This window comes from Talpa europaea, assembly GCF_964194135.1.
Source record: "Talpa europaea genome assembly, chromosome: 3".
NCBI lineage: Eukaryota > Metazoa > Chordata > Mammalia > Eulipotyphla > Talpidae > Talpa > Talpa europaea.
The window spans coordinates 27,255,457-27,279,215 of record NC_140069.1 but is presented as its reverse complement, the minus strand read 5'-3'; the positions used below and the strand labels follow the sequence as shown (position 1 = coordinate 27,279,215).

Sequence of the window (23,759 nt, the reverse complement as noted above, 5' to 3'; positions counted from 1 at the left end):
CCACATGGATATAATAATTGAAATGTCTCTATATATGCAGATTTTAAATGTGAAGCCATACTATTTATAAGATACTGGAGCTAAAAAATAGCTTTTTAAAAACAAACAAAATCCAAAGGGATGGTAACTCAGTAAATGGCTTTATCCAAAGAACATTTAAAATAGAAAACATTTAGTTTTGCTTAATATGTTCAGGACAAACTTTTATTAATTAAAACATCTATTTTCTAAGTAAAGCAGAATGTTTTATTAAATCTATGCATCAGAAGCATTTATGATTTTTCTGAAACTTGTACAATAAATAAAATTGGGCTAGTTTGAAAGATTTCAGAATGTAAAGTCACAATAAACCCCCTAGTGTTGATTTTCACTGCTATACACTCTAAAAAGTGTAGTATCTCTGACCAAAACTAAGCCAAACACTCCCCACAAAATGAAAATCTAGCACAAGTGAATTAATTCAGATTTAGTACGTAAAATACGGTATCTCAATTACAGTTTGGAATAAGGGTGATCACTACATATTATAGAAACAAAGGTCTCTATATTACCACATTTCAAAACAAGTATAGGATATTCCACATATTACCAATGAAAAATAAGGGTATTCTGGGTAAAATAGTAATGTTTGTAATCTTAATTATGCTACATAAATCCCAGGTTTGATTTTGATGTAATTAGCTATAAAGTATCCTTAATATAAAAGCAAAAGTGTTCTCAAAATTGAGTCAAAGTCATAAAGGACTTATCTATGCCATTCAATTAAATGACTAACCATTTGTTGTTTTATTTTTATGTGAACAATCAATACTTTCTCATTCTTATAATGTATACTTATTCTACATAGCAATATTCCCAAATAACTTTTTCCCTTTCATTCTTAGGAAGTATTCTATAAACTCAAAATAGACTGCAGGGAAGACAATAAGAAATCTCATTTTCACATCAGACTGAATGCTACACTCAAGGGACAATTCTAAGTCAAGAAATGGGGAAAAATAAAAGCGGCAATATAAGACCCTCCAAAAGTGTAGAAGAAATTACACTAGTTTAGGTTTCTTTAATATCTTTTTTAATAAGACATTACAGCACACAACTGAGCCCCCAGTGTGTCAGATAAACATGGGGGTAAAGATCCATGTGAAGGAGAATGGAAACAAGTTTAATCTTAACCCCATTCCTTTTGGCATCTAATGGAAATACAGAATACAAACAGATTAAGTTCTGTGTATTTTATCAAGTCTTTGAAGACACCATAACAGTTTTATAATGGACTCTGCTGTGATCTGTTAAAGAATCTTCAAATTAAATAATGGGGGATGGTTAAGAATTTGAATTTTCCCCTCATAGCAGATTTAACTCAAACATAATAAAAAACAGGATTATACTAATAATAATCCTCACATGAAGTATGAGAATGTTTTATGCAGATCAATGCAGCTATTTCCTGTCACTGAGATATACTTAAATATGGTGTCTTCAGCTGCTTATAAAAAAGGGTTAAATACAGGAACAAAAGTTTTTATTCTGAATTACAATCAGTAAAACAAATGAAAAAATTAAACCAAAACTGTGAATGGTTTCTAAATGATTTGCTACTGAACATAAACATACATATGCTGAAAGCACTTTTAAAAATCTTTAAATTGTAATTTAACCAGAACTTCTGTAATGCCCACCCACAAGCAATTAGACAAATTCTAATGTTCTGGAAATCAACATATTAGGAAACAATGGATAAAAATTCTGAAACTTAGGAAATTAAATACATGAAAAAACTTTTTAAAGAAAGAATATAAGAATAGGAGTTGCTAAGAAACTATCACCACTGAAGCTTTTCCTTGGAAGTATCTTATTTTAAACTTACAGTGAAGACAGACAAGTGGGCAGAATATGCACAGCTACAAACAAAGGCAAGGATGAGTTACAGCAGAAAGAGGGAACACGTTTTGTAATCCACAGGATCAGACTTGTGGCTCTAAGCAGTTACCAATAAATATTTGCATGTGCTTCCTATTATGTCAACTTTAAAATTTAAATTGAGTTACAGCAGTTTCACTTGTAAAGTTGGTGACTGACAAAAACAAATAGAATAACCTTAAATTAGTCTTAATTGGGTAAAATGACTTCATCCATCTGAACCAACCCAATCCCCCCATCCTTATTAGTGCCAAAAGAATGTGGGTAATGGCCTATTTTAATATTTTTCTAGTTCAGGTAAAAGTCATACTATACACAGTCTTGGATTTTAGGAAATAACACAAAGCAAACTCCTAAAATCAGCTACTCAAAAAGAGAAGAGTGAGAAAGTTCTGGGAGGTATCCCAGGCACAATCGTTCTAATCTTCCTGTTAATGCAAAACCCGTTCACAATATTAGTCAAATTGGTAACTTCTATAAACTCTTTCAAAAATTATGAGTTTCAATGTCAAATTAAGGATCTTGAAGAATTTTCAAAGAATACAATATAATTTATAAAAGAGAGATCTTTACCAATTCACAAATGTTCCATCATATTTTGTATTAAATGACAAGCTTATTGATGATTTCATTATGGCACATACTTCAGAACCTAATCGTCCAACCAACCACATCAGGAAATTTTAAGTTATTTACAAGGTATACCTGGCTGGCAGCAACAGCCAGGTCACACAGCAAGTTGAAACATTCCAACCTCAAACATAGACACAATCAGAGGGGTAAATGACACATGATTGCAATATACTAAGGCAGCAGACAAGTCATTCTTTACCTAGATCAGCAGCTGCCAACAAAACTGTATGCACAATGTAATGAATGAGTCCGCTCTAGTTCACCTAATGAACTTGCCTTTGAGCTGAGAAAGGGAGATAAGAATGCTTGCAATTCTAGCTCATGAATTCATTAGATTTTTATAAGGCAAATAATGTGGAACGTTAGAACAGAATTTCTGGAACCGTTTATCCTGTGATGTTGTAAAATCAAAGTACTACTTTATTAAATGAGTTATTTTACACAATATGAACATCAATATAATTACAATTGTAAAAAAATTTTTTATAACAAGGATGGACTGAATTTCAGATTTCCAAATCAGAGTCAACTGTACATTTACACAGAATTGTCTTTGCATGAAGCCCAAAAGGGAACAGCATAAAAATGAGTGTTTCTGTAGCCCCTTTATTTTTGCTGATCAACAGTTTGTTAGAAAAGCAGCTGCAGGTTTGTTACCTAAGGTCTGAGACAGTAGAAGAGTCAAAGGTGTCATGAATTCACCTATAAAACATAAGCAAAATTTTCAATGACTATAAGTATAGTACCAATGCAATTTTATGCATATTAAATATCTAAGGAAAAAAAAGCACAACATGCCTAATCTATTAAAGCTAGTCTGATAGATCTGCCAACTGAATTTTATAAACAGATCTTTAATAAGAATTGTCATATACCCTCATATTACTGTCACCATCAGCACCATTTGGGGATAGGGAGAAACAACTCAACCACACAGAAAGTATAAACTATTTCCAAGCAATTACAAAATTTATACAGTGTATGTTTATATTTTGCTCTGTATTTTAATGGACTTAGTTCTGCTAAGCACTGTCCAGTAAATACTTTCAAAAGGCACTCAGGAACATTGGTCTCCATCATTTCTGGGAGCAAGAGCCTCAAATATCTTTATAGTATTTTTTAAAAGCTGGTAATATATTTCCATTCTTGGACCAGAGTGAGCCAGCATTCCCTCATCCTTCCATTTTGGGCTACAGCAGTAAAAACTTGGGTGTTATCAAGGGGCATTGAAAGGCTATGATCTGGAAATGGACTTTTAACAATGTCAAGTTAAACATTAAGTTGAAAGGGAAAAGCAATAAAGTCTCAGCTAGAAGGTAGACATTAATTTCACAATTACAAGAGATTACTTTGCTATGGTAAACAATCCCGACATTAACAAACAAAAAGAAAAAAAAAAGGCCAGTTACCTGTAAACAACTTTATGCCTGAACATCAGCCAATTCTGGAGGAAGTGGAGTTTTAGGATGCTTGCTCTCAAAGTGCTGCTTGAAGGTCTTAGGGTCTGGCATTTGTGTCTAATTTTAAAAATTGTACAAAAAAATTTTAGAATGTATTTGTTAGGTAAAAATGTATAAACTTAAAAAGTCCTTCACCTGCTCATTACAATTATCAGAAAACTTTTTACAATTTTTACTACTTAGTGTCTGGCAAATGAAAAAGGACCTTGTGACAAATTCCTAACATATTCTCGTATTTCACCTATGAAGTGTCACACAGAATGAAATATTCTACTTATCTGATTATCAGCCAACACTAAGTAATATTTACAGAACACTTAATGTATTAAGAATGCTACTGGAATTCTCATAAGACCTACATTAGTTCCTACTATCCTAATTTCATTAAGGAAACTAAAACTCAGAGTTTAATTTGCCAAAGACCTTTTTTAATCTAGTACTAGATATTTCAGTTCTCAAATACTATACTATACTGATTTATCTAGGTAAGGACCTTTATTATTTTTCCGTATATTCTAATAGGCAAAATATGAAGTAAGTTTTTTTGTTGTTATTTTGAGTATTTTCAGTATGTGAACTCCTCTGGAACTTTTAGGTCAAAATATTCCTAGCAGTTAATACATTGAAATTTACTTTTAGCCTGTTTATTTCCAAACAGATTTGAAGTTGTTCAACTTCATTGCTTTTAGCATACCCAAGTTCAGTATGAACAAAATAATGTTAATTTTCCTCTCTTAGATTGAGAATGTTTATGTAGTTAGGAACATCTATTTCATCAGTAATGACTTCAACAGATGATAAGCTTAGTCCATGAATCATATCTTATCCTTCCTAGCTATACCACCAATCCTACTCCGGTGCTCTGGAAAACAAAACAAACATGCACAAATCCATACAATAGGCAAGAGACTATAGCTTGGAATTTAAGAAAAACTTCCTTGTGAAGCAGCATAATGTAGTGGGCCAGAGGGTGGACTCTGAACCTGGATTCTATTAAGTTCAAATTCTAGCTCTTCCTATATACTAGCTGACTAACCTTAGCAAGTTATTTAATCCAGAGACTCAGTTTACTTTTCTTTATTATGTGAATGAAAGTACTTTATCTCATAGAGCTGATGTTCGGATTAACGTACTCATAAATGTTAACACAAAATAGTAGCTATTGGGCCTCCCCGGTGGCTCAGCAGTTGAGCGCTGGGTTGCGAAGCTGCTCGCTGCCTCTGCAGCACCAGTTCAATCCCCAGCTGCTCCCCGGCCACCGGAGGAGGGTCCCACATGGCGCGCAGACCTCTCCTGCCGCCTGCTGCTCCCCTCAGCAGTGTACTTCGGTCCTTCTGCCTGCTCTGCTCCCCGCTCTGGCTCTGATGAATTCTCTCACCCTCCCGCACTTCTGACTGTACCCAGCGCTTGTATAAATAAATAAAAATAAATCTTTAAAAAAAACAAAAACAAAATAGTAGCTATTACAATTATTCCTCAAATCTAATGAAACATATCCATTCTATTAAAGCCTTCAATATGAATATACTCCAGATTAGAAGACCTATGGATTTAGTGAAGGAAAATATAAAGATATATTCACTAATACCTTACATAGCTGTAAACTAACAATATAGATCTGACTTCCTTATGAAGTTCAAAGTATATTATTTGCCATTAAGAAGACATCTTTGTATTATGCTCAGTGAAATAAGCAAGAAGGAAAAAGAAAAATATCGGATGGTTTCACTTATTGCAGGAATGTAGGGGAACCAAGTAAGACATCAGTGTAAAAAAAAAAATAACAGTACAAAACACAACAAAGCAAAAACAGACAATTATAAAACATAGACATACTGCAGGGGAGGAGGAGGGAGAGGGATCAGAGGGAGGGAGGAGCACAGGGAACTGAGGTGATGGTGCACGGGTGCATTGGTTAAGGAAACTATGGGGACTACACCTGAGGGGTGGGGGAAAGCAAATATTGTTTAAAAATGAACGATGTAAAAAAATAAAGAAAACTAATAAAAAATGAAAAGAAGACATCTTTGTTCTCCATAAAAAAAGTAACTGTGCTTTCTTTATTCACTCCTTTCCTTCAATACCTAGATAATTGTACCTGGCCATAGGAGTCATTGGAAAAAATATTCATTGAATAAATGAGGGTGGAGTCTATAAATAACCAGCTCTCAAATCTACCATCTCAAGTAAGCATTTATTTTACCATGGTTGTAAAATTTTAACCTATAGAAACCAAACAGTGTCTCTGGGAGGGCTGTTTTCCATTTCCCCTTACCCTACAGACAGTGCAGGTATATATTAAGGCAGCTTTGGCAGCAGCCTTTTGGTCATGTCCTTGTTTCTTCTTTTGTCCAGCTTGCTTTTTGGCATTTTTCTGCTGAGATTGAATCTTCTGCTGTCCACGAGCCATATCTAAAAACAGAAGTGAGGCATTAGATTGCTGTATTTGCTCTAACATAGAGTAAGTATAACTATAATACTCTGAGTTGAAGCATTAAGTTTTATAGAAGCAGTTGTCAATCAAAATTTTTTTTTCAAAATTTTAGACATAAAAATTGGAATTTACCAAAGGATAAAATGGTACAACCACTGTGAAAACTCATAGCTGGATACTCTATGTAACCTAGCAATTCCTCACTTAGTATGTATCTAACAGAAATGCAGATGTACAAACATGAAAGGCATGGTACAAAAATGTTTACAGCACCTGTTTCCAAAATGGAAACAACCCAAATGATTAATAGTAAAATGGATACATAACTTTGAGTATTATTTATATAACAGAGTACTAGGATGCAAGAAGGAACCATTGTTACAAGTAACAACAAGGTTGTATCTCAGTATTAAAGAAGCCAGATGCAAAGACTATACAGATACAGTTCAAAAGAGGTAAAATAAAGCACGGAAGAAAGAGAATGAAAGGGGATTTCTGGGATGCTGACAATGTTCTCTATCTTGATTTGGGTAATAGTTATGTAAGTGTGTTTACTTGCAAAAATTCATTGAGCTACACCCCTAAGATTTGTGACCAGCTCTGTAATTAAATTTAAACTTTTAAATCATTGCAGGACATGAACATACAACAACTCTACCAATAAGTAGTGCTGGCTTTTCCTGAATGGAATCCTAACTAGTTAATGGATATGAGATCAAACTATTTCACAGAAACACCTGAGTTTCTGAGAAAAAGGAAAACTAAAAAAATAAATGCACGGATCAGACAAGGTGCCACCAACATTAAACACTGAACTGAAATTCAAAATATAGAAGAGAACCAGTTCTTTTCTAGGTAGCCAGTAGAGTATTTCAAGAAGTTACAAAAACTGAACAAAAAGAAATTAGAGAAACTGTTTAGTATACTAGTCTAAGAATCTCATTCCAAATAATGGTAAATATTACCAGATGTTTTAGTCCTTGATGACAAACTTCCATTTTTGTTTTTTAAACCAAATTCTTATTAATCCCAAGCCAAATGGAATGATTTATGTATCCCAATGTTCTAGTACATACTAATGCCCCAATATCTTACTATCAGTACCTTATATTAGGATACTTCAGTCCTTTTGTACATATGAATTCTTCCAAACAATGCATGCTATGTGTGTTACTACACTAATTTTGTGAGTAACCACATAATTGTTTTACATAGGAAAAAACCTTATAAAACAGCAGGCCACTAATTCCGGTAGGTTTTTTTTTTTTTGGACACTGAGAAGTTAATAGCTATTTAAAATTCATTTTCATGCAGTGATGTGTATAATGCAATGTCTTAGGTATATACAGCATTGTTTTTAACTTTTGCATTTAGGACTTAACCTAATATGTAACATTACACAATAGACTTAACCCATTTGCCATTTGTCATGTAACAACAATCAGGAAAACACCATAAAAGTTTTAATAAGACTGTAGTTGCCTGATCTTATTTTTAGAACAGAAAACCTAACACCAGGTAAAGGGAATGGAATCAGTCTAAATGCGCGGGGGTAGGCCCCTAACTTCCAACACACACTGCATTGATTTCCTTTCTGAAAGCAGCAATGCAAACGAACAAACCACCTGCTTTTGGACAGCTCAATTTAGGACTTGACTCAAGCCCATCGAATTTTCTGCAAAATCTTAAGCGTAACTTCTTAATTAGATGCCAACAAACCAAGGAGCGACAAGTCATTTACAAACACCCAAACGCTGCTTTTTTTTTTTTTTTTAAACATAACTCTTAGTGTGGTTTTCAGGGGGGGGGGGCTACAAAGAGGAAAGTCGTAGTATGAATACAGAGGTCGTCTACAACATGGGGCTCTTACAAGGAGTCAACAAGTAAGCACGGCCCCAAAGAGCTTCTTAAAACCAAAAAGAAATGAGTGAAAGAAGTGAAGATTTCGGATTGAGGAAGTAGACTCATTTGTCACAACCATCTCAGACCAAGAGGCCCAGGCAGTGAACAACATCCTGACCCCTGCGTTAAAGGACATCCTTTTTGGGGAGGTGAGAGGATGAAAGTGCCAGGACGCCGGTCTGTTTCACCCAACACTTCACTGATCCCAGCTGTAGCCGGGCGCACCTTCCTCCCCAAACCTGCCTCTCCCGACCCCGAACGCGCCCCCCGCCTCGCTGCCACCAAGGGCCAAACAGCCCCCACCGACCCGCCCCTCCCCACAGACCCCGGCCCGCCGAGACGCGCCTCCCGGAGGCCTCGGCTGCCCGAAACCCCGCGCCTTGGGCCACCGGGCGCCCCGGCTTCGAGAGCGCGGGCGGCCGCTGTGGCCAGGGGTAAGGTTACCGCTCCCCTCCCGCGGCCGGCCTGCGACCCGGCCACCTGCAGGGCCTGGCAGGCGCCCGAGCGTCCCTCCTGCCCGCGGCCCGCGCCGGGACCGGCCGGGCCCGACCACCCCGGGGGAGAGCGGGGAGGCCGACGGCCCCCGGCGACCCGCGGTGACCCCCACGGTCGCCGCCGACCCCGCCGGCGGGCCCACCCGGCTCCCCGGCGCCCTGCGGCGTCAGCGCCGCCCCCACAGCCGCTCACCCGGGCCGGGACAGTCTGGCGTCGGAGAGACCGCGCAGCGCGAGAGGGCCGGGGGAGGCGACGGAGGGAGAGGAAGGGGGAGCGCGCCCAGCACCGCTCGGGTCTCCTCCACCCGCCAAGGAAGGGAAAGAGGAGAGCCGGGAGCACAACAGCCCGCGCCGCGCACCCGCCGCCGCCGCCGCGCGCACCCGCCGCCTCAGCCTTAGGGGAAGCCACTACGCCTCGTGCCCGCGCACGCTGCGCCGCGCTCCCAGTCGCCCCAGCGCCCGCCCGCTCCTCACGGCCCCCGCCCACCCCCCTTCCTGCGGCGGCCCCTTCCCCGCCCCCACCCGCGCGCGCGTCCTTTCCGGTCTCGCGGGCCAATGGCGGCGCGCCCCTATTACATAAGCGCGGGGAGGCGGGGCCTGGCGCGCCCGCGGCCGCGGCGCGACGGGAACTGCAGGGGACGTCGCCCTGCGTCCCTGGCGCTCCTCCCCCCGCGCGTGCTTTCCCTGGGCGGCTTCCCCCGCCACCGGGAGCCGCGGTCAGGAGGTGACAGCCCCGCAGCGTGTTTCCCAAGCCACGCGGTAGCTCGCTCGCTCGGGTGGCGGCCAGACCCTGGCCCCCTCGTGGCGCTCCCCACGTGCCTCCGGTCGCGGCGGCGCCCGCGGGTGCACCGGGAGGGAGCGGGGCCTGGAGCGGAGGGCCCGCGCGGCGCCGGCGAGGGTACCGATCCCGAGCCCGCCACCCGGCCGCACCGCCGGCCCCGGCCCTGTGAGGCCGGCGGGCCGGGCGCCTCTGAACTGGGACGTGCAGCCTTTGTTCTCTCACCAGCCGCCCGGCACCTCACTCCGGCGGAAGCCCGGGTGCCACTCTGGGGCTTGTAGTGAGTTCCAGAATCGAGCCTGGCTGTCACTGAAAATTGCTGGCCGAGCCGCCCTGGCCGGTTTAGGCTGCCTACTAGCAATGTGTTGAGTTAATGTTAGGGGGATGGTCGATTTTTTTCATCTCTTGATTTACGGGCAAAGGCAGCCAGCTTCCAATATGTGATCAAAGGACAGGGCGATTGTAACGATTATGTCTACTGGTTGTCTGGAAGCGGCTTTTTAGTCCTTTTTTTTTTTTATTCTGCCTCCTCCGCACCAATTCCTCATCCCATATTGATTTCTGATTGAATCAATTAGTAACAAGTGAAAATGGAGGCTTTTGCATTTGACTTCCTCACCTTTTCCAAAGCTTCCACTCTCAAATTTGCCTGTCATCCCCAGGACATATTAGTTGAATATGAAGTTCAAGTTACCTGTACTGGGCTATAACTATCACAGAATTCCTCAGAACAGCCAGGGTCGAGTTAGCTGTTTATTGTATCTCGGTGGCATGAGGTATTCTGGTTCAGTCCTCCCCTTTCATCATCGTTTTAGCTCCTCTTACCTTCACTTTTCACACCCTTCTCCTGTATTGTATTTTAAATTTTTATTACTTTTTCTCGAGTACTCGATTGTAGGCTTGTTTTCATCATTCAGTACCTATCACTATATTAAACATAGGCACTGACTAAATGGTTTTTGATCAAATGAGTTGCTGTGTCTGAAGAAAACAGGACTTTTATTGACATATCATGAAGCTATGACTTAATTATTAATAGTCACTATAACCATAATAATTGTGTTAGCTAGCTGGAGGGGGATACGTTACTTAGAGGACCCAGAGACAGAAATGCCAAAGATTTGTGTTTGCCTCTCGTTGGAAGAAAGTGGATAGTGAATAGGGACAGCAAAATCTGCCTGGCAGAAAATGAGACTTCTTAAATAGAGAGGTGATTTCTGTTGTGAAGTAGGAGTAATAGGCTTGTTACCAAGCTCTAGATGAAATATCACTTAAAGTTAGTGTTTCTTATATTTTTCAGTTATATAGTGCCTTTGAGAATTTGGTAAAAGCTATGGAGTTTGTCCCCAGAAAATTCATGTGCATGTAAACGTACCTTCTTTGGTACAATTTGTCAACCTTGACTCTATTTACATTTTAAACTGGATAATTCTTTGTTATGGGGGACTGTCATGAGGAGAGCAGAATGTTCAGTAACATCCCTGTCCTCTACAACATCCCCATCCTCTGAGGCCAGTAGCACCTCATCTCCAGTTGTGAGAAGTAAAAATGTCTCTAGACTTTGCCAATTATCCTCTGGTAGTCAAGTTCTCCCCTGATTGAGCACCATTACCTGGAGAAATGGCATAATGGTAGCTTATATGATGCTTAGGGCATTTGAAATATGAAGGAAAAAAAGGAATGGATAAGATTCAACATCTGTGAAGTGACAAACAGTAAATGAAAGATGGATGAATTAGCATTACTACCAGCTGGTGTCCCACTTATGTTATAGAAATGTGACAGCAACTGGGATATGAACTCCTTAGAAGGAGCTTTATTCTCATTTTTGGTTTTAATTGTGAATGCTACAGTACTTCTGACTGTTTTTCTTCTTCTGCCTTTAGACACTCTAGCTTACTATGCAATGAGCATGTGCCTCTTTGCTATCCAAAATTTCTATCCAAATTTCAAACAGATTAAAGTGCTTTCTAACGACTTGAAAGGCTTGTTTATTTGTATTCATGTAGGATTTTTCAGGGGTGAAAGAGCTGGTGGTTAATCAGTATATTGTTTCTCAGATAAGCATAGATTATTCTTAATCATTTCCCCCAGTTCATCTATGGCATGTAGGTTAATATTTAAAGGTAGCAATGTGCTTGACTTAGGGGTTCATTAGGAAACAAGAGGCCCCTACTAAATAAGGATTCCTCTGGTTTATTGCTCTTGTAATGCTCTATACTTTTCACCCTTAGTACTTAATGCTTTATTGTAACACAATCTATTGTAAATGTATCCATCATATACACACAGACGTACATAAATGTGTATGTAATACACATGTAAATGTTTCTGTGTATATGCATTTGTAGAATACATATAAATATCTTTTTATTTGATACTTAAAATATTAACAATTAGTAATACATAATGCTGACTTCTACAGGCACTGTTAACATATGTTTTACATATTTTGACTCATATAATCTTCTCAAGTACTTTTAGGTAACAAAGGTACAAAATGGCTACTAGGTAAGTTACCCAAGAATATATAGATAGTAAGTGAAAAGCTAAGATTTGACCTCTTGCAGCCAGATTCCAGAAGTTGGGCCATGGTTTTACAGTGTAGGTGCTGTATCTATTCTTTTCACTCCTAGGTAGCCAGCATTAGCATAGTAGCTGGCATGATAGACATCCAAGAAATACTTGTTGAATATCTAGGTGCCTGGATGATCCCACCAAAGTAGGTTAGGGGCCCTCCCAAGTGTCATAGAGCAAGCTGTACTTCCCCTTGCTGGACCACTTGCCTGTTTGTCTAGCTACAATCCCATAGACTGTGTGTTTTCTGAGGTCCTAAATGTCTTGCTAACCAACATCAGGTACAGTGCTTGGCATAGAGTAGGCAGTCAATAAGTATCCATAAATGGATGAAGTTGGAAGTTGTAGATCATGAGCGAATTACCAGTATCAATGACTTAGTGAAGCCAGTGTTTGGAAATGAGTACTCCTGCCTTCCAGTTAAAGATGGGCTTGAACGCATACATTTACTTCTATTCCTTGAAATCTTACTAAAAACAACAATAAAGAAGGTTATAAAGAGTCAAATGCACAAAAACAAAACACAAGACTACCTAGCAGAATTAGGAAGAGTAAGTGGACAAGTGATAAATGACTTAGAAGAGGAGAGGCTTTCTGGATGGGGAGGACACTGAACACAGGTAGGGCTAGGGATTCCCTGCTGCAAACAGGAGGAAGAAGTGAAAATGTGAACTGAACATTGAGGGACCTTTCCCCTTCTTCCCCCTCTCAGCTCAGAATTAGAGTGGCAATCTTAAGCCTCCAGTCAGAAGACTGGAAGAGTTTTTCTTGGGGGAAAGGAAAAACCCAAGAGAAATATCTAAATATGCTGATATCAGGGTCAAGAGGTTCCCTAATATAATGGCACAGCAATGAATTCCTCTTACATGCACAAATCTTCTGATCAAATGTTTTGTGCCCTGGTCTTACATTGGAGCAGACAGCCAAGGCTAGGTAGACATTTAGAAAGTCCTTGTATATGAAACACAGAGACCCCCCAAACTAGTAAATGAGAAAAGACAACTGAGGAAACAGAATCTGCTGGGAGAAGAAAATTTCAACAGAACCATCCGTGAAATACCTTAAAGAGACCATGTGGTACATAGAGAAATGTCTTCAAATTTCTTGGGGATTTCCAGCTTAGAGTTCTCTGCATAGCCAAGTTATCAATTAAGAGTAGAATAAAGACAACTTCAGACATACGAGATAACAAACTGTTTACCTCTTATGTTTACCTTTCCTCACCAAGTCCATTGGTGGATGTACTCTACCAAAGTAAGGGAGTAGCAAATCAGGGACTGCGAGATTCAGGAAATAGGAAATTTCAGCCAAAGGAGAGATGAAGGAAATAAGAAGAGAATGAAGATTCCCAAATGGCAGCTTATAGAAGTCGAAGGATCAGTCTGAATAGTTTGTTGAGGGAGAAATTTCAAGTTATTGAAATCAGTAGACTATGTCAGAGTGGGAATTCATAGAGAGGTGTCACAACTTGGGTTGAATTCATAATTAAAAACATTGAAAAAAAAGCAAAGAGTAAAATGATTATCAACTTTGGGGAGATTAAAAATTGTGCAAGAAAGGTTATTTAAGTGTTGTGAATTACTCTGCAGTGAATAGCATTTACATAGTAGTAATGCAAATATGGATTTAATCACAATTACATGGGGGAATGCAATGTCTGTATATGTGATGTGGCCAAGTGGAGAGAATGGGTAGAGCTAAATTCTCACCTATCACACTGCAAAGTCCAGAGATAATGCCTAAAGTGTTTAGCTTTCAAGATGTAGTTGTATAAGAATGTTATTTAAGGATGTATACATATACCCAAAGAATTGACTTAAAGAATTGTAATATCTGTGACTGAAAAGAGAATTTGGTAAGTATGAAATGCTGTTTTGCATAATTAGTTTTTTAGGACTACATTTTTAAAGTATGTGCATGTATTATAACTGTGATGAAACAAAAACTAAATGAATGAAATCATTTTTATTTCTAGTAATTTTTTAATCATGTTTACTTCCAGGAGCACATACATTTAGAGCTCTGTGCTTCAGGAAGATGAATGAATAAGTCCAGGTATTATTAACACCCATGGCAACTCCCTGCAATTAGAACCTCTACTTCTCATTCCAGGTAAGGACATGCTTATTCTGCTTTTCTAGTTTTCTGTCTGCTGTCCTTATCATTAGCCTCTTACGCAGCTGAATCAGCTAGGCAGAAGATAGTATCCAAATCCAAATGTAATGCTAATGTCCATTCTGTATTTCTATTATTACCCTTAAGAGGAAACAGCCAAACACAACGGAAATTCAAGAATGGAGTGATTCATTCTTCTCCAGATAGAACTTAATACCTATCTTTATTGATTTTTGCCTTGATTTCCCCAGTAGAGCTATCTTATCTAGTCATTGGTCTTGATTTTGTCTAAAGTTTGCTGGCTGAGCTGGTGATGGCAGGATGATCCTGTGAACAGAAATCTGGCTTGACAGTGGCTCCTGTAGTTTTTCCTAACTTCTGATGATTTGATCTGCAGAGACTTTTTTCTAGTGTCTCCACTTTGAACAGTTACATTGGAGGAGAGACAAGAGAAAAGAAAAAAAAAGTTTAGTTACACTCTGAAATGTAACCACTTTTTGACTAAGTGTGGTTATTAATGCTTTTAATTATATGCTTAATTATATTCTGTGTTTGATTTTAATACTGGTTAAGCTATTGGGAATCAGAAGACTTCTTAATGACTGGTTCCCCAGATTTAAAATGAAAGAACTGGCTTGAGTGACTTCCAACACCCCTTTTAGTCTTTGAACCTCTAGGACTTGGTGACGCAATGTAAACTTCAACGTCTTTTAAAAGAACTGTACTTATAAAAGGCAAAATAAAATCGCCCAAATCTCTAACTGTTTGAAAATTAGAAACCAAGACTGCTTACTATTTGCATATGAAATGAAAATGAATTTCTGTATATACCATGTGAGAGTACTAAGTAATTGAGGGATTTATAGAAAATAGCATAAACTCAGGGGAAATACATAGTACATGTCTTCTTAGTTTCTGGATTTTATGATGTTCTAATATATTGAGGGCCTTCCAGCCACAGAGAGAGACTATACCGCCTAGCTAGCTGTTTTCTAAAGATATTAACAGTTTGCCTGGAAATAGACCTTTCTGTTGCAAACCACACCTAGCCATCCTCTTTATTTTTAACTCTTATACACCAAGCCAGTATTTCCCTTGCCCTAAATCATTCCTGGTCTAGGTACCAGGTAACTCGAGAGAAACCCTGTAGCCCTAACCATGCAGGAATTAGTCAAACTGACTAATCCTAAAATGTTTTATCTCCCTTGCCTTACCTTTCCTGAACAAAGAGCCTGACCTAGACTTTCCAGTTGCCCTGGCTTCATCTTCCTGACCAAAAGTTAGTGCTCCTCACATGCCCCAGTGTGGTATGGTGTGCCATCTCCTCTTTGGATATGTAAGTAACAAATTCTTTCATTGGCATTGACCTCTCCATAGCATCACTCAGTCACCTCCATGAATTAAAATTCCATGGGTATGAATGAGACAGGGTCTTACATTCACCTTTTATAGTCTATGTAAATTGGGGAAAATCCTTGTTCTCTGTGCTCCCCATAGCTGAAGGTGGTTGCTCCCCTTGTTCAGGACACTTCACAAATGATAACCTAGACTTCAAACTCAGTCTCCATGTGGGCCATGTAGCTTTGCAATGATTCGTGACCACATATCAAACTCCTAGATGAGGCCAAATTCTCAAAAGGAATTACTTTTAAAATATAAGATGACAAATGCATCTGGGGGTAGGGATGGGGAATGGCAATCACCGCAGTTCTTACCTGTTTCTTCTGGAACATTTAGTGATAGAACATGCCCTCTGGAGCTAAGTCCCTAGAATTATCTTCCCATATAAAATTGAATTCATTACTGCTCAAAGTCTCCTGGTAATAATAAGAATAGCTACAGTTACAGGGCACCTGCCAGGTGTATCTCACCATCACATGTGACATTTGTAATAGGTCTGCTTATCCCCAGTTTATTGATGAAGAAACTGAGACTTGAAGAGATTAATATTCTCTATCACACAGCTGGGGGGTGGAGAGCGAGTAAGTAAAAAAGCCAACATTGAAAACCCAAATCTCTCTCATTCTCCTTCCCCTCACACCACACTGCCTAGGGAATGATTTGCAGTATGGGGAATTCCTCTTCTATCTCTCTGCAATCTACTGATATGGAGCTTCAGACTTATAATGGATAGTTAGGGCCTGAGGTTCTTTCTGTTGTCATGACCACATTGGGCTGCCCTTCAGAGTTTCACAGGAAAATCTCCTTTTTAAAAAAAATTTTTTTTCAGGAAAATCTCTTATCAACTTCTGGCTCTTATTTCCTAATCTGAAAAATGAGGGATTGGAGTTGTTTTTTGTAACAGGTTCGTTTCTTAAACTATGATTATAACTTTACTAAGTGTGATGTATGAGAAATTTTTTTTTCATACCTTATTTCCAAAAACAACCATTTCCAAATTAGAACTTATTTCCAAATAAAACTAACATCCAAGTGTCAGTTTTATTTAACTGACATTTTCACTTTTTTCCACGTAATTTTAGAAAATCAACAAAGAATATGAATTGGTTAACCTTAAGGAGAACTATCTTTAGTGACTAGGAATTTAAAGTACAAATAAGAGAAGGATGTCTTTAATAAACAAATGATGTGTCATTTGGGACAAATGCAAAATGATGCGTGGGTTCATCTAACATAGTTTTCAGCATACCTGGCGTGGTTAAAATTTCCAAGGTGTGTGTGTGTGTCTACATACAGGTCAACCACAGTATTTAATTTCACCAACAATCAGCCTTGGCCTGCAGGTTATGAGCCTTCAGCTGTCTTTCGGTCAGTGGGGAAGGAAGGATGAACACAGATCTTTCTTTTGCCTGATCTACCTTGTGACCTATCGCTTACAGTGTCAGCTGTCTGGCTCACTAGGATCTGTGACCATAATAGAGCATTATTATCTGGCTAGGGGTGCAAGGCCTTGTCCTGTTATCCCAAGAGTCCAGTCAGCTATCCTTATCAAGCACTCAATTCTGGAAAGGTGAATTCTTTGCATCAACTGGGCAAATCGTGCTATTTCATTGTGCCTCTGTTTCTACATTTTTCTCCAGGCATAATAATATCTCTGTGGCACATAATGGAAACAACTGTGGTTTGTTTTTTTTTTTTAATAGACTATCAGGCAAATATGTCTGTCTGCAAGTATTTGAATGGCTTATAAAATAACCCAGTTATTATAACCCAGGAAAAGACAGTATACAGGTTAAAACAGCATGTTGACTAAAGCCTAATTATAACTTTTTAAAAAAAGAACATTTTCAGTTTGGCAAAATTGAATATGGAAGAGAAACAAATTGAAAGAAATAGAGAATTTTTCCTATTTTTGAGTCAAAAGCTTTTGAGGAAACATACATATCCTAATCCGTGGTTTTCTTGGCACTTAATAAAATGCTTTAATTAATAACACTTGCATAATGTGATGACCCCAAGTTCTCAAATTGCCAGACAAACAATCTTCCGCTTTTTTGTTGTTATAGTAGTCATTAGAGTGTATTTTCCAGCTGGCACAGCTTTCCTTTTTCCATGGCATAAGTGCTTAGCCTGATTTGTGATCAAGGAGTGGCAGTGTTAAAACTTCAGGTCATAAACTTGTATCGAGATGTGAATGAAGGTAGCAGCTCTAAAATATTGGAAATGCAACTGAATGAGTGTTTAAAGTAGGGTGTGATCCTAAATAACACCAATATATCTGGTTGCTGCCTAGTTAAGAAAGGGATGAGTCGACTTGCTAGACAAGTCCAACAGAGACTAAGGTGAAGCTCTGAAATTGTGAGAGGGTTTTCATGTTCTGTTCCCATGGGATCATAGCTGTCAGGAGAAAAAAAAATGCCAAGCAGTGAACTTTTCTAGAAGACATGAAACAGGCTTTGGGAGTTTAACATTAAAAGCAGAGTGTTGGTATTATTAGTGCAGTGAGTTTCTGAGGCTGCTGCTTTGCATCTTAGAGCTGGATTCTCCAGTTGCCATGCCATGGCCCCCCTTATACCCCGAAGTTCCCCAGAACCCCAGGAAAAGTATGTACCTGCACAGTTACTACATGGACAGTCATTTCCCAACATCTAAAAATATGACCAGTCTATTTGTTCAAAGAAATTCTGGCTCCACAAACTTGATTTTTGACTTTTTATTCACCCTTTTTCTCCTTCTGAATAAAAAAAAGTTACACAACCTTTGAAATTAAAAGAAAAATTAATGCTAGATTGCCATCCCAAAGCACATAATAGAAAGGGAAAGGTAGAGCGGTTGCCTTAATTCAGTGCAGATTAATGAGGAATCCCTCTGGAAAGTTATAGGAGACAAATCAAGACCTGCTCAAGTAGAATAATCACGAGCTTGATCTTATGTATAAAACACACGTTGATTACTGTGAATAACTCAAATATGTCTAGTCTGTTTTTTAGCCTCTGTAATTAGAATGTAGGGGATCTTTTCTTTTTCTCTTACATCATTTATTCCTACTGCTATTTTGAAATTGTCATCGCAGCAGGCAAAGTGTTTGCTCAAAGTAAGAGGAGGAATACTTAAGGATCTGTTGGGGTGGGGGGAAGAAATTAGAAAATCTGTCCTGTGGGTGCTGGTGGGTGGGCACAGGAGGCTGACAGGTACGCTTTTGATTCCTTGTGTGAGCCATGAGAAGGGAGAACTGCTTGGTCTCTCTCACATAAACAAAAAGTAATCACTGAAAGACGGAGGAATTGTGCTACTGAGCATAGCAAATCAGAATAATCACCATTTTATAGATAAGCAAGTATCCTTGGGCAAAAATTTTAGCTCGGATTTATATCACACATTAAGGTCTTTGGCCTGTATGGTGAATTTCATGCTACAAGTCTGCAAATTTTTTCTTTAAGCAGAAATAAGAAGTAATATTTAGCCTCTGTAATTAGAATGTGGGGAATCTTTTCTCTTTCTCTTATATCATTTATTCCTACGGCTGTTTTGAAATTGTCATCTCAGCAGGCAAATCGTTTATGAAATAAGAAGATATTTTCCATTATTCATTTAAATTAGAAAATGTACGCGTTTTCTGTGATTCCTTTCCTCTGCCACCTGGTGGATTTTACTTAAAACTGCAGTGATACTTCCTAGATTGGACATGTCAGGGGTGTTTATATTTCTTGATTTATCTCATTTGAATTTTTCTAAATGATTAACAGACACTGTTAATAACCTATGACCCATCATAGGTTAATAATAAAAACCCTAAGAATATCTAGATCTGTTTAAAGAGTCTTTTAGTAGATGTGCTGCCAAAGCAAACTTTTCAGATGCTTTTAAAAATAATTTTTCTTATGAATTACTTTTTACTTTGGCCCATTTCTATGCAGAAATAGAATGGTTGTCACTTTGGGCATGATCTTGGTTATGGTCTCTATTTTATTTTGGATTTCTTTTTAATACAGAAACGTTCAAGCACACTAGACTTTCACAGTGTACCCCCATGAGGATCTTACCATTACTATTTAACTCCACCTGCATTGTCACATACCAAACATATACCTACCCCTCTGTCTGTTCTTATTTTTAAGAGAATTTTAAATTAAGTTGTAGGCATCAGTATACTTTGTCCCAAATGTACTTCACTAATAGACTTCAAATTTATTTATAGTGGTTTTTTTTTTTTCCTTTTGAGCTAAAGTTTGCACAAAGAGGTACACAGACATCTCAAAAGTACCAGTGGGTGAGTTTTGGTTCCCTTTAAATGCCTATAAAATATAAACTGTTAACATCACCCCATTTTTCCTCCCCTGTCCTTGTCAAGCCATACTCCCACCCTTCTAGAGGAAACTCTTGTCCTGATTTTATTCATCATAGATGGATGAAGAAAATGTTCTAGAATTTCACATAAATGAAACCATACAGTCTATACTTGCTGTCTTTTAAGGCTTAGTTTACTCTGTATAATGTTTTTGGCCACAAAACATAATTTTATTACATGTTGTTCTCTTCAAACTATATTTCTCTTTTCTTCCTTCTTGCCAACCAGTATCTTGTTTTGTTTTAATTAGCGATAATGTAGTTGTTCCATTCTGTTCTTTACCAAGTACTTTCAAATTGGACTAAATGGAAAGAAGTTGCAAAAAGATACAGATAATCTATATGTAAATTTTAAAATTACAAAATAAAGTCACCTCCATGCTAATTTAATTCTCACAACCAGAGCTTGTTATTCTCATTTACCACATGACAAGACTGAGGCAACGTGTCCTGCGCCATGAAACTGTACAAGCATTCTCTTTCTGACTTGATTCCAACATGCTTTTAAGTTTTTACGTTGTTCCTATCTTCTACCAAACTTTTATCAGCATGATGCTTTTGAGAGATAGCCATCTTATTGCGGTATAAGTTGATCTTTTAATTGCTGGATAAAATTCCGTTACTAAGGGAAACTATAATTTGTATATCCATTCTCTCATTGATGGACACCCAGGCTTTTTCCAGTTTTTTTTTTCTTTTTTTTTTTTCTTTTTTTTTTTTTTATAGAGGCATGCTTTATTTATTTGTTTGCTGGTTTGTTTGTTTGTTTTGTTTATACATGCACTGGGTACAGTCAGAAGCGCGGGAGGGTGAGAGAATTCACCAGAGCCAGAGCGGGGAGCAGAGCAGGCAGAAGGACCGAAGTACACTGCTGAGGGGAGCAGCGGGCGGCAGGAGAGGTCTGCACGCCATGTGGGACCCTCCTCTGGTGGCCGGGGAGCAGCCGGGGATCGAACCGGCGCCGCAGAGGCCGCGCGCAGTTTCGCAACCCAGCGCTCAACCGCTGCGCCACCGGGGAGGCCCTTTTTCCAGTTTTTAATTAACTTGATACACTGGAAAAAATCTGTGTACTGCTATGAACTTTCTTGTGCAGATCCTTTTGTGAACACATTTTAATTCTTTCACATACAGGAGTAAAATTTCTGGGTCATCAGATTTTTTTCCCCAAAATATTCACATTTTATATCCCCAGCAATAATGTGTTGGAATTCTGGCTAATCCATATTCTCACCAACATTTGATGTTGTCTAGGTCTTCTCATTTTAACAGAGGAATATTGGGCCTATTTTCTGCTTAGAAGATGGTTCAGTACATCAGTTTCCCTTATCCGTAATATGGGCAGAAGGCTTCGTGGTTCTTCTCAGAAAATACAACTTAAAATTCACTGCTATGTAACTCTTATTTCAAAAATAAGTTCTTGGAAATCATAATTGATAAATAATTCCTTGAGCATATGCAGTCCATTTATTCCTATTAAGACCCAAATTTCATCCCTGAGGCAGAGAACTGAATATTTGGACACATTTATCCCCTTCTCTTATAATTATTTTTTTCTGAATCCTACGTTATGTTACGCATTTAATTTTCTTCGAGTAGCACTATAAGAAACAGCCTTCTGAAACTCAATTTGTGTTTATTATAAGGAAGTAAGTAAAGATATGTTATGTCAAATGGTATTCCCAATTATTTTTTAATTCAATACTAGAAATACCAGGGCTGCTTTTTCTTGAACAACTGGTAGTTTTCTGTTTGTTTGCTTGCTTGTTTATAAACCATATGACTCTTATTACTGATTCTTTCTCTCCTTGGTCACTAGGAAGCTCAGAAATAGTAACCTACCTAGTTTTCAAGAAGTTCTGACATAGTAAACATTTTTGTGTATGTTACTCTTGGTCTCAGTTAATAATGCCATTCCTTAGTTTTCTCTAAATCTTCCTCTCTTTACCTATTTTGAGTCGTCTGTATTTTTCAAACTTTCTCATATTCTTCTTAAACTGAGGTTAAAATAAAATCAGTTAGTTTGGTATACTGTTTAAATCTCTGATTATTCAAAAAGAATGTGAATAGTGATACCCATATGTGCGTGTAAGAAATTGGAAATGTTTGGAGCAGAGATGAATCATAAGAACACATTTAACACCATTCTTTTATAATTAGGGTAATTAGAGTTGCAGTAATTTTATAATAGCAGTATTATTCACAATAGCCAAAAGGTGAAAACAATCTAAGTGTCCATCAACAGATGACTGGATAAACACACTGGAATATTATTCAGCAATAAAAATGAATGAAATCCTGATACGCACTACAACATGAATGAACATTGAAAACATTAAGCTAAGTGAAATAAATCAGACACACAAAAAACTAGGTATCATATGATCCCATTTATATGATGCATTTAGAATAGGGACAAATTCATAGGGACAGAAAGAGGAGTAACAGTTAGCAGGACTAGAAGAGGGGAATGGGAAATGATTGCCTTGCAGTTGTAGAGTTTTTGTTTGGAGTGATAAAAGAGTCCTGAAAATATATAGTGATGATGGTCACACAATATAGTGAATGTACTTATATGCCACTAAATTGTACACATTGAAGTGGTTAAAATGGTATGCTTATGTTATATCTATATATCTTATCACAATAAGAAATGTAAAAAAAGTTTATATACCATTCTTTTTGTGATTAGGATAATTAGAGTTGCTGTCCTTTAATGGGTTTTTAGTAGTTGTCATCTACTTTTTCACAAGGCATCTTAGAGCCCATGCCATATAGTTGATCATTATAAAGATAATGTTTTATTAAAGGAGCATTGTTGTAATTTGAGATATACATTTAAGAGTATGTGATCAAGGAAGCACTATTATGTAAATTGCAGAGATGATCGAAAATAGGCCATAAGAGCCAAGATACTACCATAATTGTTGTGTGTTTATTCGCAGGGAAGGCAGTAGCAAAAGTCAGTGCCTATATTTGCCAGGGGTGACCCTGTGCAAGGGGGTGGGCAATGTCTACCACATCTAGAAAAACAGTCTTCCCTGGAAGTCAGAATTTCCACTGGGCCAGGGAATCTGGAAAGGGAGCCATGACAACAGAAAGGAAGATAATTCTGTCTATGACATATGTGTAACTGTGGCGTGGAGAGGCAGTTAGGATGTGGGCATCTAGGAGTGTGTAAATGAGGAGCAAGTTCCCACCAACAGGGAGGGGCATAGGGAAACGTTCAGAGTGAAGTTAATCTACTCAGTTTCATAGATAAAGAACTTAGAGCATCTGGGGAAGTTATCCACAGCCTTAAAAATATTAGCAGCCTTAAATTTCAAATTTTGCTTATAAGGAATTACACAGAAGTAGTTATTTAGCACAGGGATGTGATTATCAATACAAACATGTTACCAAGAGCAGAGCTCATCATAATGAAAAATTATGATGAGCTAAACTCTCCAATACTAAGAAAATCCATGCAACAAACTAACATGTAGCTGTTAAACACGCTATCCTGGGAGAAGCTGCAAAGGCATGTAAGATGTTTCTCTTCCTGTCTGCACTGCAGACTGTTCCTTGGTTAGATAGCACTGAGGTAAGAGCTGAATGGGGATTATTTTACTGACAACATTTTCTATCTGAAACTATGGATGTTATTACTCAGCATTGCTTTTGTTTACGCAGTGAGTTCCTGAGATGAGAGGTCTCTCTTT

At 38.4% G+C, this 23,759-nt stretch overlaps 1 protein-coding gene across 1 annotated transcript; it reads right to left on the bottom strand.

The window, feature by feature from the left end:
- Nucleotides 1-3,974: 3,974 nt before the first annotated feature.
- On the bottom strand, nt 3,975-6,423 carry ZNF706 (zinc finger protein 706; the record flags this gene model as incomplete). The annotated part of the gene is made up of 2 exons (XM_084229464.1): nt 3,975-4,070; nt 6,289-6,423. 2 exons carry the CDS (start codon nt 6,421-6,423, stop codon nt 3,975-3,977), a joined length of 231 nt encoding a protein of 76 aa, XP_084085590.1.
- Between the last annotated feature and the right edge of the window lie 17,336 nt (nt 6,424-23,759).